General features: G+C 43.1%; 1 protein-coding gene across 1 annotated transcript in view; it reads right to left on the bottom strand.

The window, feature by feature from the left end:
• Nucleotides 1-18,551, bottom strand: part of kcng2 (potassium voltage-gated channel, subfamily G, member 2) — a 40,897-nt gene that overhangs the window by 1,978 nt on the left and 20,368 nt on the right. Inside the window, exon 2 of the mRNA XM_015976001.3 lies at nt 11,841-12,712. Within this exon, the coding sequence (XP_015831487.1) occupies nt 11,841-12,623 (783 nt within the window). The 5' untranslated portion in view covers nt 12,624-12,712. The remainder of the gene's footprint in view (nt 1-11,840; nt 12,713-18,551) is intronic.

Here is an 18,551-nt window from a genome sequence, read left to right as displayed (position 1 = left end):
GTGGCTGTTCATGTAAAAGTGCCAACACTTACATCTCTGAACTTCCAACACTTGTGCTGTAATAGTGGTGTCCACTGATTAGAACTGTGGCAATTCACTATTTAATCCAACAATAGGGATGTGAAATGTTCCAAGTTGATAGTAATTCATGTGTTTTCAAGACCGATTCTTTTCATTATAATCAAATGACACAAAAACAGGAAATGGCTTGTTTGTACAGCTCCTTCTTAGGGCTCTACAGCCCCCCAAGGCGCTTCACTACACAATCAGTCATTCACCCATGCACGCACACATTCACACGCTGGTGACGATCAGCTACCATGTCGCCACAGCTGCCCCAGCACGCACTGACGGAAGCAAGACTGCCGAACACTGGCGCCTCCGGGGCTTTAAATGCCTTGCCCATGGACACAACAGCAGCATTCTCTGTTGAGAGTCAGGATCAGTCCTGCACCATTGCCATTACTGAATGACCCCGTTTACCCAGTCACTGTATCCTGATCGATCATGCGCCCTGGCTACATGGCTAAGGGGATGTCCCTTTGACTGACTGGTTAGTGCGCGCGACTCTCACCTGGGAGTCTGGGGATCAAATCCCGCCCGAGCCCTCGTTTCTCTACCTTGTCACGTTAGTAAGACTTGGCTCATGTTAGTGCTAGCACTAGCTACAGCAGGGTTGTTTATGACAACGTTTATTCCATTTTCAACCAGGACAGAGAAACTGGGAACTGTTGTGACTTCAAGACACATTTTGATGTCAAGTAAGCACTTATTTTAAACAGGCAGCAAAATTTACTTTAGGTTTTGTGTACAAAGACAAATGGACTACAACTGCTCATCTCACCAAATTGTTGTCATCGAACAAAACGAGAAGAAAAATGACAGTGAGTTTAGTGAGCTTTGCAACCTTCCAAGACGAAAGAAGGAGCATTAAACATGGAGAAAGCCTCTACGAGTCTGGCCATGTGTTCAGTAGCAGCTACGCTAGGTGATGATGTCATACGTGCAACTTCTGATTTGCAGTCTTTTTAATTCAAAATATTTACAAGCAAGGACACGATGAAGGAAGTATGATTCTTGGCTGGCCAAGGAATGTCTTGGGATCCCCCCAGAGGAGCTAGCCCAAGTGGCTGGGAAGAGGGAAGTCGGGGCCTTTCTGCTCAGGCTGCTGCTCCACGACCCGACCCCTGATAAGACGATGAAAATGGATGGATGGACAGAATTAATACAAGCAAATAAGTCTCAAATTACGTTACAGACGTAGCTCTGCAGGATCACTCAATTTTAATCAAATCTGTTCAAGCAGGAAAAATTCTAAAACCGGCAGCTAACTGGCACGAGCAATAGTAGCACAGCCCTGCTTACCACAGGCTAAAACAAGAGTAAGGCTGAACAGCACACTAACCACGCCGTACACAAAAGATTAATTCATTTTCATCTCCCTCCCAGTTAGCTTGAAGTTTACAAAATGACAGTAAGGCAATGCAGGTTGAGGTAGCATTCAAGCTAGGTTGATGTGCTAAGCTGAAAGTCGTCTCCCCTCTACATAGTTTTCACACATTCAACAGCTATACTGCAGCACTTTCTGCAGGGTCTCTTCTTCGCGTGGCCTTTCTTGTAGATTGCATACGTGCTGTGTTTAACACTGCCTCTGGTAGATCTGCCTTACATACTTGAAAACGTAAAGTTATGAAAAACCGAGTTGAAAAACATAGAGGAGTTGAAAGTACAGATAATTGCTTTTAAATGTAGTCGAGTAAAAGTAAAAGGTAGGCCTCACATTTCTTAAAGTGTGAATACAGATAAATTACAGTGTGGTCACAAAGTACTACCCTGCAAACGGTTAAAGTTGCATGGACGTGCAGATCATGCCTATGTCGAGTCTGTCGGTCCAGACCACGTCTGTAGGACGTCCAAACTAGGTTTTTGCACAGTGGGTACATTCCATCACGTGATTCATCCATGAGAACTGCTCATTGATTCTTCACCATGGGACTGACCTTGACTACTGTCAGCTGAAGATAAGTTACTAAGTACTCAAAACTACTCCACATACTCATACTCCACTTACATGTTGACTTACACTTTAGGAGAATTGGAAATAAAGGACTGTAAATGCTTGCACATATGTGCCTATTTTTAGTCCTGACTGATAACCCGACTATGATGTAAGCACACTTTGATGCACCTTCTCATTGATGCTCGTTTGCCATGCTCCATCTGTACAACAGCATAGGCCTTGTATTTCCTGTGTAAGGTAACACAGGCAGTCGGGTATTTATTCATTTGTTTTATCCTCATCTTTATTCCTCAACCACAATCTTAAAACAGTTTTCATTCAGTAGAAAACCTGACACTGAGCTCTGTTTTTGAGATGATTACAGGTAATGCCTGGGAAAATGAGGACTGGGTGTAGACAGCAGGTGGTACAGATACACCCAAGAGACAGAAAAAAGGAGCAGACTCATGCAATTGATTATAAATGTTCCTTTAAGACAATCTACTGTGTCAAACAGTTTCTCAAAATGACATAAAATAACTATTTAGCTGCCATTTCTCCACTCCCTTCCCTATCGTAGGTGTTTGTTTCCTCAGTATTTTTGTACTTAGGTTCTGTCGCGGTACTTTTTGTCTAAAATATGTCCATCTTCACACATGCGTTTCATGCAGAGACAGTAGAAGAAGCCGGCTGCTGAAGGGCTTCTTCTTCAGTGGTGGAGGCTCAGGCAGGCTGTATACAGACTACTGCCAGCTGCTCCCTCTCTGTTGGACTTTGGTACTGCATGTTACTTCCACGTTTGAGATCTGGGGCTTTTAATAAAACATTCGGGGCTTCAGCTCAAGTAGCCAGGCCTAACGCCGCCCCTGATCCCCATTAGGGTCAAAAAGCCCTGGGGAGTGCACACTTCAGCTAAATAACAAGCACATCAGACTCCCTGTCGTTACTGACAACGAGTCAATAAGAACAAGAATAAGAATACCTTTATTAGTCCCTCAGCGGGGAAATTGCAAGAGGTAAATTTGTAAAACAATAACGTTTGTGAATGGTAAAATTTTGTAACCGTTTGTTACAAATCAGTAAACGCATTTTGTCCTCAAGGGCTCCCGTAGAAGGAAACATGGCATCTAATATGGCATCGCTCAGAGACTTAGACCCACTCCCATGTGTTTTAGACCTGATTTCTATGGTTATATGTTACAAAGCTGCCTTTTTTTTCAACAGCTGGGCATCATTTAATGAATTTTCAACAACATTGTGGTTGACATTTAAAGAAATGAACAGTAGAAAACTACACACTGTCACTTTAATAACACACTTTCCTTGAATCTTTATTTTTTAATATTTATTATAGGAGAACCTGCGAACACCATCATTTCATTTGTTTTTCAGTGTGCTGAAAACACTGCTGTAACTCATCCACACTGAGCTCTGCATTATGCCCACAGTGCTGCTGCTTTGCTGCTTGTCAGCATATATTTGCTATGCTTATTTATGGTGACTGGTCATGAGGCGGGAGCACGCTTAATGCTCAGTATTTTCTATCTTGGGTTGGACCACCACGACAGCCTTTTTATTATTTTACACTTTATATTGTTCTGGACTACTTTTAATAGTACACAGTAAGTAATGGTCTGTACATCTAATTGTGCTAACGTTGATTAGCTTCAATTAGCAACAATGAGAGTTTTGAGCCTTTAAACAGGATTCATGGTCATCAGTGCCTGTGACAAGCCAAATTTCCCATGGGGGGTCATAATTTAGGCTCACCATAACCCGTGACGATACAGACGCTTGGTGCCCATCAAATTCATGCTTTCCCCTCCTCCACCTGTGCACAGATCATTATGACTAGCGGATAACAAACAGGAAATAATTAGAGAACAGGTTAACTCAGGTTTGGGCGTGGTTGCATGGTGGGACAGCTGAGCTGGGTGCACTATTGCCTCACAGAAAAAAGTTGTAGGTTCAAACCTCTGCTGCTGTGCAGACTTACTGCATTGAGTTTGCATGTTCTCACCATGTTTGCTTGGGTTTTCTGTGGGTATTTCTTCCCTCTAACATGCATGTCAAGTATATTGTCTTCCATAACTTGTCCCATGGTGTGAGTGAGTGTGTGACTGGCTGTTTCTGCTTGTCCTGGTTATGGACTGCTGACCTAAGTTCAACTTACCCGCCTCTTGTCTGACGACTGCTGGAGAAAGCCACCAGCTACTCACAAATCTACTGAGTAATAAGTTATTAGAAACATGAAGTTAGTGAGGTTTGGGAGAAGGACAACATCTCGACCACACCTGACAAATCTATTTATGCTCCGCCTCACCCTTTCAGCACAGTTCATTTATTGCTCTTGCGAAGTGGTTCTCAGCCAATAGAAGCTAACTGTTAGCATTAGCGACTCCACAGCATGACAGAACACGTTGAGGTTTGTGTTGGTTGTGAAGATAGAACATCAATGTTGCAATTTTTAAACAGCGAATAAAGGCAGTGCAAGAGTCGCTTTGCTCAGAGATGAGATGTTTGCATATCATAAATATCAATGAGTAAGGCTCCAAATCCAGCCTTTTTCTGGCCCTCACTCCTCCAACAAACATCTTCAGCTGAAACAGGAACTCAAGTGGTTCATTCCGCTGAAAACAACTCACGGGGACGTATTTCATACTAGAGAAAACAGCAGATTTATTTAAAGAAATGAATAAACTTTATCCTTAACCCTAACTCTATTTACACAGAACCCTTATATTATGTTGTATTGTATCATATCATATCGTATCATATCATATCGTCTCATATCATATCGCATCGCATCGTATCATATCATATCATATCAAATCGTATCATATCGTATCATATCATATTATATCGTATCATATCATATCATATCGTATCATATCATATCGTATCGTATCATATCGTATCGTATCGTATCGCATCGTATCGCATCGCATCGCATCGTATCGTATCGTATCGTATCGTATCATATCATATCATATCATATCATATCATATCGTATCGTATCGTATCATATCATATCATATCATATCATATCATATCATATCGTATCGTATCATATCATATCATATCATATCATATCGTATCATATCATATCATATCGTATCATATCGCATCGTATCAAATCATATCATATCATGATGCATTGTATCGTATTAGAGGCCTGCGCGGGATTATTTTCTTCGTCCTGCTCCTGCCCACTCCCGCTGAATTTCTGACCATTACCGCCCGCAACCGCAACGTGTGTGTTACACTCCCGCCTGCACCCGCAGTGTGCATGTCTACTCCCGTCTGCAACCGTGAAACCCGGAGAAATTATTACCTCACAATAAAAGAGATGTATTGAGTTTGTGTCCTCTCTGGTTCTGGAGAAAACATGTCATTTTATTGGACACGGAAAACCACATGGATCCTTGTTTCGTTTCTCAGGCCTGCACGTCTTGGTCAGGATTGACGCACTTTGTTTTCATTTAGTTTTTAACCATTTAACGCCGAGGCGTCACCAGGATCACCGGTGACGCCTCGGCGTTTGTGATTTCATATAACTCCTCACTACTAAAATTATAAAGTTCTTTAAAGAAAAATACATAAAGGAGCCACGGTGTGGTGCTTAAAGGAAAATCAAGGCCGTTTCATATTCTATTCTCCTCTGTAATCAGGCAGTGATCGAGGCCTCTTTTCTAAGAGACCTGAATGAGAAATATTAACACAATCGGCATATAGACAACACAGCGCAGTGACTTTTAATAACTTCGTTTTTATACACGTGTATAAAAAATTAACACAATCACATTGTACATAAAATAGACCTCTTTGCAAAATAAGTACCGTATAAACATGAAAGACAGCAGATTAAAAGTTTTTTGCCATTGCAGGTGTTCTGTTTGAAAAAAAAATTAAAATAAATAAAAACGTTCAAACTTAGGCATGCTGCTCAGTAACACGGGCACCTAATTAACAAATAGCAACAGACTGAGTGGCTCAAATAACACTGCTGAATAACAAAGATAACTTTGTTATTCAGCAGTGTTGCAGTCCTGTACATCATGTGGAGAGGGGATGCAGATGTGTCACTGGTGCCCAGAAGTTCTTCTAGACGTGAGGCACACACATTGGCGACGTTAGAGAGCAAGGGCTCGTGGGATGCAGCTTGGCAGTATTCAATGAGTCTCACGGACCACAGCAGTGGAAGTGATGCGCTGGGAGTGGAGTTGTCGGATTCTAGGTCATTAGTAGCATCCTTAAATAACTTAAGAAACGCAACTACTGTTTTCAGAGTGTTTCCATTGATCTGCACAATTCTTTCATATTGGTTATTGCTCAGCAGTAATGTGGAGATTCCCTCATGCTGTTGAAGTATGGCATCCAACATGTCATCATTTGAATTCCATCGGGTCTCGACTGACTGCTTGAGATGTTTTGCAGACCTGAATGTTTGAAATATTTCACCAGTTTTTTTGCATTGGTCAACAGTTCAGACAGCTCAGCGGTTTCAGCCAACACGTCTGGTGAAAATGCACCAGACAGAGTGACGTTCAGGATGTGCGCGTTGCCGTTCAGCCTTGTGTATCCACGCAGGGCAGCAGCCATGTTGGCTCCACGGTCGGTGACAAACACAACACGGCCAGACAGAAGTGTCGCTTCTATTCCAAACTCACGGAGTTTCTGGAAGAGCAGGTTCCTGATACTCTCCCCTGTTTTTGACACACCGCTCTCGAAGGGAGCCGCAAATAACACCCTGGAAACTAGGTTGAAGTCGTTGTTTGCATAATGGATGGTGCCGGATATAAATGACGTTTTATGATAATCCTCCGTCCAGATATCTGTTGTGATGGCGCATCCCTATGTTTCAGTGATGAGCCTTATCTCCACTGCCACTGACGCCTGCAGCGCTGTTGCTCGCCCCTCGACATGTCTGGATACAGTGGTTGGATGAGGCAAAATATCTTTTACATCAAATTTGGCATATTTAGTGGCAACATTAACAAAGTGTTGCACTATGTCAACAAAGCCTTTCCCGGCAACGAACTCATACGGCCGTATGTCTGCGCAGCACACTTCCACACGTTTCTCAGCAGTTTCTTGTTTCATTTGTTCAGGGAGAAGTGGTTTATCCTTGAAAAGCAGCTTACTTTGACCGGGGAGAACAGAGCAGGTGTGCCGCCTCAACCCAGAGGTGCCGGATTTGTGTCCGTCGTAGACGAGTATTTTTGCACATCTGTCACAACTGACAAAGTCCAGTTCGTTTCCAGCTTTGTCACAAACAATTGAGAAACTCCTCCAAATGTCTGACTTGCCTTGCTTGATTTTCGTGACATAAAGACCTTGTTTCAGCTTCCTTTCAACGTCAGTTGCCGACTCCATCATGCTTATCCCGATCCCGCACTGTTTTTTATAGCCGACCGTTCCCGCCCGCAGCAAAATTCACACCGCCCGCTCCCGCGAGATTTGTGTTGGGTCCCACGGGACCTGGCGGGACCCAATCCCAACGCAGCCCTCTATATCATATCGTATCATATTATGATATATAATATAAGTTAAACCATACCAATTCTTTAGTTTGTGGGTAATCGTATGTCTAAAATCAGGCTGAGAATAACTTAATCTGCTGATTCAAACAAACTCACACAAATATATTTCATTTATTTGTAGACAGAAAAAGAAGACGCTTAACCTAGACTTTAGTTTTTGCTAGCTTCTGTTCTTTTTGTTTCCTCTATTCTTTTGTTTTTGAAGCTCACTCTCTTTCTTCTGCGTCCCATCCGTTCTGCAGCCTTGCTGATGAAGACGTTGACAGGGAGAAGCTACAGGGCTTCTCTCTAACCATACTCTGCTGATTACGATATGAACTGATGCACGATCAGGCTGGTCTGCTGTCGGATCTCTTTGTGAAGTCTAAGAGGCAGAAACAGGAATAAAAGTGCCTGGCTGCAATGCTTTATTGTTCTTTTTGCCTTATTTGTCATAAACATGTGTAGTTAGTCGGAACAAAGGCCTGAGGTAGCAACTTCTCTTCCTGCAAGATGAAAGCTAAACAAGTGGATGTAGTCAGCTTCCACTTGTTTGGCCTAATTAGAGCCTACGGTCTGAAAGTTGTGAGCACCATCATAGGGTCAGGAATTTGTAGCCCCAAAGGTTCAAAGGCAACTCAGCATTGTGTTGGTGTGTAGTCACAGAAAAAGACCTGTTAGCCAGAACCACACATATCCACCAAACCAGCTCTTATAGTCAGCTCAGGGACAAATTCACTTTAGCCCTGCATTTTGCCAAACTAGCATGAAAGCATCAAACTCTGAGCCGATGTAGCTGTGAGCTAAGTAAGCTAACAGAAGCTAACGAAGGTTGGTGGGAACTTTTAGCCAGAAACCCAGGCTTGAGCGACTCTGCGACCCTCTGCCTTCCAGGCTGTAACACTTTTAACATGAGGCCGAGGCCGACCTTGGAACAAGGCGGGGCTAGCCGCTAGCATGGCTCATCATCCACCTGTCAATCAAAATGACACGCCCCTAAGCACTTATACATTAAAGCTTTAATTAATAACAAAGAAATTCACCCCTCAAAGTTGTCATGGAAGTAAACTTGACATATTAGACCTAAAATGTTTTTGTACCAGGCTGTAAGCATGTTTATAAATCCTCAAGCCGTTAAGCTGATAAAAATAAAAATGTTATAGTGAAAGCAAAACTGTCCCACTATCTACACAGAACTATCTCCACTCAGTTCTGTTGATCATAATCTGCGCCGGGAAACAACTGAGTAATCAAGCTTTACAGTGATGATGGCACCGCTGAAATGTTTGCCATCTCAGTTCAACTGTAAATAGCTCGTTTCATATCCAATCATGTTCATTTTTGGAAGCAGGTCAAACAAAATCTGCTGCATGGGGAAATTTAACAAAGCACTGGAGCTCAAATCCGTTTAGACGTGTGAAGCATATGTAACCGTGTTTTCATCTGGGCGCTGCGTGTGCTTTCGTACGAAACTCTGAGTGCTGCTGCGGAGGACAGATTCCAGAAACGAGCAAAAGCCGTGGAGCAATTTAGCATTCAAGTGAAAGGAGACAAAACTTTGTTGCTCCCGAGTCTTCTGCTTGTGTTCGTGATTCACAATGAAGCCCAGAACGTCTCGGGTCTGGTATGTGGGCTGCTGCATCAAATTTAAGTTCCACTAGCACACACAACCTCGAGGCTGCACCGATGAATCACAGAAGCCTTCCCTCTTACTGTTGTGTGTGTTTCTGTGAGAAATGCCATTGGATGTTTTAAACAACTATTGTGTCAGTTTTCCACCTCGACATCCATAATTTATGATGAATGCCTTCTTTTATTCTTTTGGTAAAAGGCATTTAAATAAAAAACTGAAAATGTGTGATTGTGGGTTTTTGCATCTTCTCAGCTGTTGAGTATTGCTCCAATCATAAATCAGGGATGCTAACGTAACGCACGCTCAGAGATTCTTCCTCATCCACCTTTTTTTTAACATTTTTATTTGATAGGGCCTATGGTTAAAATCTGATGTTAGCCTAAATCTGGACAAGTGGGGGAGTAGAGGGAGGTGGAGTGTACAGTCGGTAAAGACGACTCTCCCTTGCCCTGACTCCAACACGCCTCCATCTAAATAGGATAGATTATCCAGAGTTATCTCTGTAGTTATGCTGCTATAGGCTTAGACTGCTGGAGGACACACTGACCACTTTTCACACTCTGCTACTTTCTTCTACAATCTGCTCTTTAACTGTACTATTTCCTGCTATTTCAGCTGTTAACTTTATTTTCTCTCTAAGTGTTTTTCTCCCCAGAAGAAGCTACAACGATGTTCTGCTGAGCTGTGGTGGCCTCATGGAGGGGGCCATCGACTAGCACACTGCTGCTAACCACTTAAACATTCTCCCTCTCCTGATAATAACTTTTTACTCTCTTTGACGTTGGATGTGCTACTACTAGTTTACCCGTTTAATTATAGATCCACTAGGATAAATACAATAAAGTTTATCTTTCACCAAATAGAATATTTACTAAGACATCACAATATAACTGTAGACACATTACTAGTCGTGTGTGTGTGTGTGTGTGTGTGTGTGTGTGCGCGCGTGTGCACGTGTATGTGTGTGTGTGTGTGTGTGCGTGTGTGTGTTCTGTCTTCTCCATCCCCAGTGAGCCGTGGTGGATGGCTGCTTATACTGAGCCAGGATTCTCTGGAGGTTTCTTCCTGTTAAAAGGGAGTTTTCCTCTCCACAGTCGCCGCATGCTTGCTTGGTATGAGGATTGATGCAATTTGCTGGGTTCCTTATATAGGAAACATTATTTCTGATTGGCTTAATGAACTGACCTGAATTGGAATGTTTATTATCTGAAGTGCCTTGAGACGACTCTTGTCGTGATTTGGCGCTATATAAATAAACTTGCATTGAATTGAATAGAATTTTTTTTCTACTTTGAGGTCACATTTGATCTTGAAAGATTTTGCAAGATTTTTCATCAAACCAGGGAATGTTCATGAAGATTTTTGGTTTCTGTGCAGTTTTTGCTGTCTGGCTGCACACCACACACAGTCGAACCAAAACTAGTTTAACTGCTATTCTTTTATCGCCACACACACTCGCTTGTTTTGAAAATTGTCCAACAATTTTAAAGTCCTGCAGTGTAAACCAGGCTTTAGGCCACGCTCACATTGCAGGAAAATGGGACCCAGATCTGATTTCCTATGACAGTCTGAACGGCACAAATCCAATATTTTTTTCTCAAATCCGATCCACCGTCATATGTGGTCCTTAATCAAATATGTAGCCTATCTAATATTTTCCAAAGAGAAAAAATTAAATTGCCCGGGCCTGCGGTGTGCAGCAACAAGATCACATGTATACAATGAAGATAAAAGAGCTTCATGTATTTACTTCTGCAGCGTGCATCGTGTGCTGCATAAAACCTGCAGCAACCCAGCTCTTTGTGAGAAATGATGTCATTTCAAACGAGCACAGGTGCTTGCAACCATTATGTCGAAGATACAGCAGATTTATTCAATCGTTAAAGAGCAAGTCACCCCCCAAATCAACTTTTTTTGCTGATAAACTACATAAATGAGTATCTAATGGTGCTGTGTGCATGTTAATTAAAATTTAAATATTCTGCCTAAAACTGTCAGTGTTGCACCCTCTTTAGGTCAAACCTCTGCACTACATCTGAACTTAAAACCGCCATCACTATTGGCTAAGAGGTACACTATGATGTCAGAATGCTGTTGTGAGCCTGTTTGTGTGTATTTGTTAGCGGCTCTGCCGGGCGACAGCATTTGTCAAACATGGAGTGGGAGTTGAGTAGGACTCTGGTAGGACTTCTGACCCTTTTCTTGTTCAGAACATCGTTTTTATGGAGTCCCTTCTCCAGATCATGGCTGCTTCGTCAAGCATCAATCCAGCGTCTGTAACCAGGGACCCAGGTCTGAGGCCTACACCGCTGTCCTCCTGGATCTGGTTCAGCCATCTGTAATCCTTCACATCTGCAACCGTAACAAACAATCCTCCAAGTTTTCTGGTGTGTTTTGAGAATGAACGACAACATGTTACATGTTTTACTTTCCAACATGTTGCATGTCTGAAATGCAGGAATGGAAGTGAATTAAAAAGAAAATAAACTGATATAAATGATTAATCACGCATGTGACTGTCGGGTTTTCAAGTGACTTTTGTCAAACATGTCGACTCCACCCTACTCAGTGATTTGATATTCAGAAATTCCCAAATGTTGTTTTTAAAGGTCTTCCGCTGCCAAATACGACAACGTGGAATACGTTTTCCTCCCCTAGAGGAGAAAGCAGGACGACGTAAACTCACCCGTTCCTCCTCCTCTCTGAGATCAGGCATCGTGCTCACACACAACGTCACCGCGGTGATGGCTACAAATAAGACCGAGAGGCAGGCAAAGATTTTCCCAGGTAGGCCCGAGTGTGGGTTCTCCACCATGTCCCTCAGCCTCCTCATGCAGCTTCCTCTGAGGGTCTCCTCGTGTCCTCCTGGAGGCTGCTGGCTTTCCTCGCAGGACTGTGGGGCTGTCAGCTCTACCTCCTCCTCTTCCAGCCTCTGCTGCTCCTTGTACTCTTCTTGCCTGAGGCGCAGCTTCCTGAGGCAGCACCACTCCAGGTTGTTCTCCTCTAGCCCCCAGTACAGCAGCTCCTCCTGGAAGGACAAAGCACACATCTCCCTCAGAAGCCTCAGCTTCCCCGCAGCCAAGAAAGTCACAATGATGCGAAAAGCAGACGGGTTTCGGTCGAAAAAATACTCATTTCGGCTGCCGTCATAGTCATCGCACACGTCCATGATCTCCTCTTCGTTGCTGCAGCTGCGCAGCTTGCCCAGTCGTGTCAGGGGGAACTCGTCCAGAGTGGACCAGGGAATGTGGTACTTAATCCCCCCCACATTGATAATGGCTGCCTTGTCCACCAGACCTGAGTCATCTACATCTTGCTGGTGATGCTGAGGTTGGAGCAGGATCTGGGCTCGCTTGTAGAACACTCCCTTCTTAGATGTGACTTCTCGTGGATTCTCTATGCGGTTGAAGTGGAAGGGGGTGAACTGGTGGTCAGTGCTTCCTGCCAGGAAGGCCACCTCCTGGTACATCCCTGCTACTCAGCTGGAGGAGCCTGCCCTTCGCCGTGTGTAGAGGAGTGGCTTTTGTCACAGGATGTGAGAGGAAAGAAAACGGGTCTCTGTGGGGGAAGAAGAAGACACAGCAAGGTTTTAGTTTTAGCTAGCTGTAGGGCGAATCAGACGATACGACACTGAACACAGTCCAAGGGAGACGATACGATGCATCACGATACTAAAAGCCAGGAGATTTTTGCCCTTTTTTAGGACTGAATTTAATTGGAAAACTCAGGCAAGAGGCTTCCAGGACACATCCGTTGTTATTGCGAGATCTCATTGTTACGTCAGACTAAAGGTAGCGTACACTGCTGCCACCTAGAGTTAGAGCTTGAACTGCAACTACACAAAAGAAATACAGTCAATTTTACGTATCATAACATGAAATATTGTCAATATTTTCTTTTGTCCCTTGTTTACAGCAATTGATGCTGCAGGTCAAAAAGAAAAATGAAAACAATCCAGATTAGGGAAAGATTGATGTTTACCATTTTTTTTGCATCAGCCACAGTTGATTTAACATCAGGCACATCCACGGGCAGCCTAGGGCTTCTACCAAATTGTTTACTGATGTTCCTGACAAAAACTGCTTAATAAGCACCCTTAACTATGGTTGTCGGCTGACCTTTCTTTTTATTTACCTGTTTTGTATATTTAAAGATGCAGTACGTAAGAATGAAGTAAGAGTGACATCCTGTGGTCATGTTTGTGTACTGCGGTCGATTTTACTAACAAAAGATCACTTTCTCACTGGCGTTTCTGAGATTTCACGGCTGTTGCCAGTTTCCAGTCACCAGATCAGCACCAGAAGATTCTAGATGACAAGCGTCAGGGAGTTGATAAGTAGGAAAATACATCTGGTGTTGGCACCCAACACATTCTCACACCCGAAGTGTCGAAAACTGACGATGGGTGGCCAAGCGTTTGTTTCCGATGCTTTGGGAGCCCCAGCGCATCGGGAGGTGACGCACTGTGCCAGAGCGTCATTTTCTAACTGCCGCAGAAAAACGGAGATTTCACCAAATTCTGACCTTTACCCTCTTGCTATCCAACCTTCCCCTCACCCCCCTCCTAACATTAAACCTCTTGCACATGCAAAACTTTGTTTCTAGCTGTAACATCCCTCTCAAACACGGTTAACGGGAAGTTTAGAATGAGAAACAGGGTTGAGGTGAGGATGGGGGCGGGGGGAAGGTACAATAGCAAGAGGTTAGAGGTTAAATGTCGGTGAAATGTGCGTTTTACCGCGGGCGTCGTAAACAGACGCTCTGGCACAGCGCATTGCCTCCGTCGGAAACAAACTATTGGTCACCCAGCATCATTTTTCCATGCTTCAGGTGTGAGAACGTGTTGTGGCACCAGTACAGTAGGGAGCACTTAGTACACTTATTACGGTAATATGTCTCCGACATTGGAGAAGGTGTGGTTGTTTGCCATCTTCCTGTTAGCTTGCTGTTATATCGGTCTGACTGACTGATTAAAGGAAGTAAAGCACCACATCAGTTGGTTAATCACTTCACTCATCCCACCGTAGCATTGAGTTGTTGCTCATTGAAAAGGCAGCGTGAGATATTTTTAGAGGCGACTGCTTATAGTTTTTTATTTTGAAGCTGTCGGTGTAGTACTGCTGGAAACTGAACCTCGCTGGGGAACTTTCTGAGGGATTAAGACATTCTACTTTATCTAATCCAGTCTGATATAATCTAATCTAACACCGCAGGATAATGTTCTGTAATACTGAAGCTTTTCTAGATAATGAATGACACCAGCTGTTACTGTCACTATCACGTCAGCATGGATGAACTTTGTTTAAAACTATATGCAAACAACAAGAAGATAGAAATTTGATGTGATTGTTGGGATTTCTGAACCACTCCGACATCATCTGAATAATCATTACATCAAAACAGTTTTATACTCTTCTTTCCTAAAAATACGATCATCCGGCTTCACAGAGCTCCGATGGAGCTCTCAGCTCTACTAACGTGGTGATGTCTGCCTCCCGGCTGGTCCGGCTGAATCAGACCAGCTTCATCTGTCACTGAGTTCATGCGTGTCACTGTCTGTTCACACCTTCCCTGAAAGAACTTTGGATCCAGTCGCACATTTCAGAGGTCATCCCTACCACGCGAGGCTGAAACACTTCTGCTGTGTTTCATTCACCGCAGATGTGGATGTTTAGATCAGAGAAGAGCAGCAAAAAGTCAGTGATGAACACCAAATAAACAGCAAATAAAAGAGTCAGTCCTCAACTTTTCCTCGGGGTTTGACTTTTTGTGAGGCCAATCATCTGAAAACAGGTCGTTTTCTCCTGGGAGAGGGTTTAGAGAGCAGCACCTCTGCAGCAAGTCAGCTAAGTGCTGCTGACAGGAGGAATTTACCGAGCACCACCCTGAGCCCTGGAGCGGCTTCAGGAGGATGAAAACAACGTTCCAGCTGTATGGAAACCACTGAGGCATGAGCAGCATCGTAAAGCTTAATAAATCACAGAAACACTATATTATATCAGATCTGAGCAACAGCGCAGTTTAACTTTCAGGACTCCGTATGGAAAGTGGATTGGATTTTATTCTAATTAAGAGAGGAGTTTGGAAATGACCTAAACTTAGTTTAATTACTAGACTTAGTAGAAGTGGTGCTCTTTATGAAATGCAGCAGGAGAGGGAGGGAAATTAACCCTTTGATGCATGAATTATGAAATCTTCAACCTTGATTTTTCTGAGCATGAAGAATGTTGGCTTGGCTTACCGAAGTCCAAATGGAGGGGCTCACATGCAATAACGTCTTCAACAGCTGTGCTTAATAGCAAAAACAAATAAATAACAATTTTGAGTACCTGTCCACTGTAGTGGCATCAAAGGGTTAAACCAGCTTCCTTCCTGAGGGAAATTGTGTGTGTGTGTGTGTGTGTGTGTGTGTGTGTGTGTGTGTGTGCCTGTGTGTGTGTGTGTGCCTGTGTGTGTGTGTGTGTGTGTGTGTGTGTGTGTGTGCCTGTGTGTGTGTGGTAAAAATAAGGGACAATGTCAAAATATTTATATTTTTAAAGCACTCTTAAGAAAAGGGTTTGGTTCAAATCTAATACAAATGGAAATCTGGGATGTTGGTGGTAAAAGGTGTATGGAAGTACAGAATTGACGATATTTACGAGAATCTGTAATGTAATAAAACATGCAGTTATATTAGCCTTGTTATTTTATTGTAATTGTCATTATTATTTTTAGTGTTATAAGGTTTTTGAGTTAACGTTGTATAGACTTTACTTACCCTTGGATTATAGAAGCGACTGTCCCATTATTACCTTAATGCACTGTCTAACTGAAGTTAAGTCATGGTTGACGGACAGTTTTTTATGTCTGAATGAAAGCAAGACTGAGGCAGTGCTCTTTGGGTTACATCGTGATTTAGAGCGATCAAAACTGCATTGTAGGAATAAGAATGCCTACCTACGTTCTTCGGCAGTCAACTTAAGGTTGGTTTATGCTTGACGCGTCCGCGAGGTCCGCACGGCTCTGCGCGGCGAAATTGTGTCATTTTAACAACCACGCCCCTCCACCGCGCCTCCGCATGGTCCAGAATTTTTGCACCGAGCACCTAGGAAATTTTCTAACCACACGGACGGTCGGACGCGGAAAAACATGGCGGACTGGCAAGAACTAGTATGGCAGAGGTTGGTAAATACAGACATTTGTATGATTCAGCTCTCAGAGATCACCGTGATCAACATGTTGTTAATAATTCTTGGAGAGAAATAGCTCGCACTGTCGGAAAAGACGAGGACGCTGTTAAAAATGCTGAAATGCCATGTTGTAAACAGTAATTTCTACTTCTACTATGGTGTAGTGTTGGATGCATGCTGTAGAGCTCCATGCTGCCCCCTACAGTTTGGGAGAATATTGTCTCACCGCAGAGACGAGCCGCATGAACCATAAACGCTGCGAGTTGTGAAGCGCGTTCCATCCGCGAGCCGCATCACCGCGCGGAAAGTGAATGCATCAAGCATAAACCAAGCTTCAGGAGTGACATTAGATAACGCTTTCACCTTTGACGCACATGTGGGTGCAGTTGTATCGTCCTCTTTTTACCACTTGCGACGTCTGGCCAAAGTGAAGTCATTTTTAACTAGAAAGGACCTCGAGACTGTTGTGCATGCGTTCATCACCTCTCGTTTAGACTACTGTAACTCTGTCTTAATTGGGGTGAGACAGAGTACAGTAGCTCGTCTGCAGCTTGTGCAGAACGCCACGGCAAGATTCCTAGAGGGGAAAAGGAAAGATGATCATGTGACACCCATCCTGGCAGATCTGCACTGGTTACCGGTCGCTTTTAGAGTGCGTTTTAAAATTCTTTTATTGGTTTTTAAGGTATTGAACGGGACGGCACCAGAATATTTATCTGACTTGCTACAGCCATATATGCCTAGTCGTTCGCTCTGCTCAGAGAGTCACCATATGCTTCTAGTCCCCGCAACTAGGCTCAAAACAAGAGGAGACAGGGCTTTTTCGGTAGCAGGCCCGAAATTATGGAATGATCTTCCATTATCTGTGCGACTCTCCACGTCAGTAGAGGTTTTTAAGAAGGCGCTGAAGACCCATCATTATAATCTGGCTTTTAAATCTGTGTGTTAACTGATGTTTGTATTCTGCTGTTTTTTTATTTGGTTTCCTACATATTCTTTGTTTTTATCTTTTTAGTTTAGTCTTGTTCAGCACCTTGGTGACATAAAGTATGTCTGTAAAGTGCTTCTATAAATAAAGGTGATGATGATGGTGATGATGATGATGGTGATGATGATGATGGTGATGATGGTGATGATGATGGTGGTGATGATGGTGATGATGATGATGATGGTGATGATGGTGATGATGATGATGATGATGAAGACGATGATGATGATGATGATGGTGATGGTGATGATGGTGATGATGATGATGATGAAGATGATGATGATGATGGTGATGATGATGGTGATGATGGTGATGATGATGATGATAGTGATGATGATGATGATGGTGATGATGGTGATGATGGTGATGATGATGGTGATGATGATGATGGTGATGATGGTGATGATGATGGTGATGATGATGATGGTGATGATGGTGATGATGATGGTGATGATGATGATGATGATGATGAAGATGATGATGATGATGATGATGGTGATGATGATGATGATGATGGTGATGATGGTGATGATGATGATGATGATGATGGTGATGATGACGGTGATGATGATGGTGATGATGGTGATGATGTGATGCTGATGATGATGATGATGATGATGATGGTGATGATGATGATGATGATGATGATGATGGTGATGATGATGGTGATGATGATGGTGATGATGGTGATGATGTGATGCTGATGATGGTGATGATGATGGTGATGGTGGTGATGATGATGATGATAGTGATGATGATGATGATGGTGATGATGGTGATGATGGTGATGATGATGATGATGATGGTGATGATGATGATGGTGATGATGATGGTGATGATAATGGTGATGATGATGGTGATGATGGTGATGATGATGATGATGGTGATGATGGTGATGATGATGATGATGGTGATGGTGATGATGATGGTGATGATGGTGATGATGATGATGATGTGATGATGATGATGATGGTGATGATGGTGATGATGATGATGATGGTGATGATGATGATGATGGTGATGATGATGATGATGGTGATGATGATGATGATAATGGATGATGATGGTGATGATGGTGAGAATGATGGATGATGAGTGTGATGATGATGTTGATGATGTGATGGTGATGATGATGATGATGATGGTGTGGTGATGATGATGATGATGATGTGGTGGTGGTTGATATGATGATGATGGTGATGATGTGATGAATAGATGATGATGATGATATGATGTGTTT

Source organism: Nothobranchius furzeri, chromosome 11 (assembly GCF_043380555.1).
Source record: "Nothobranchius furzeri strain GRZ-AD chromosome 11, NfurGRZ-RIMD1, whole genome shotgun sequence".
Classification (NCBI taxonomy): Eukaryota; Metazoa; Chordata; class Actinopteri; order Cyprinodontiformes; family Nothobranchiidae; genus Nothobranchius; species Nothobranchius furzeri.
This window is presented reverse-complemented; position numbering and strand designations above follow the sequence as displayed.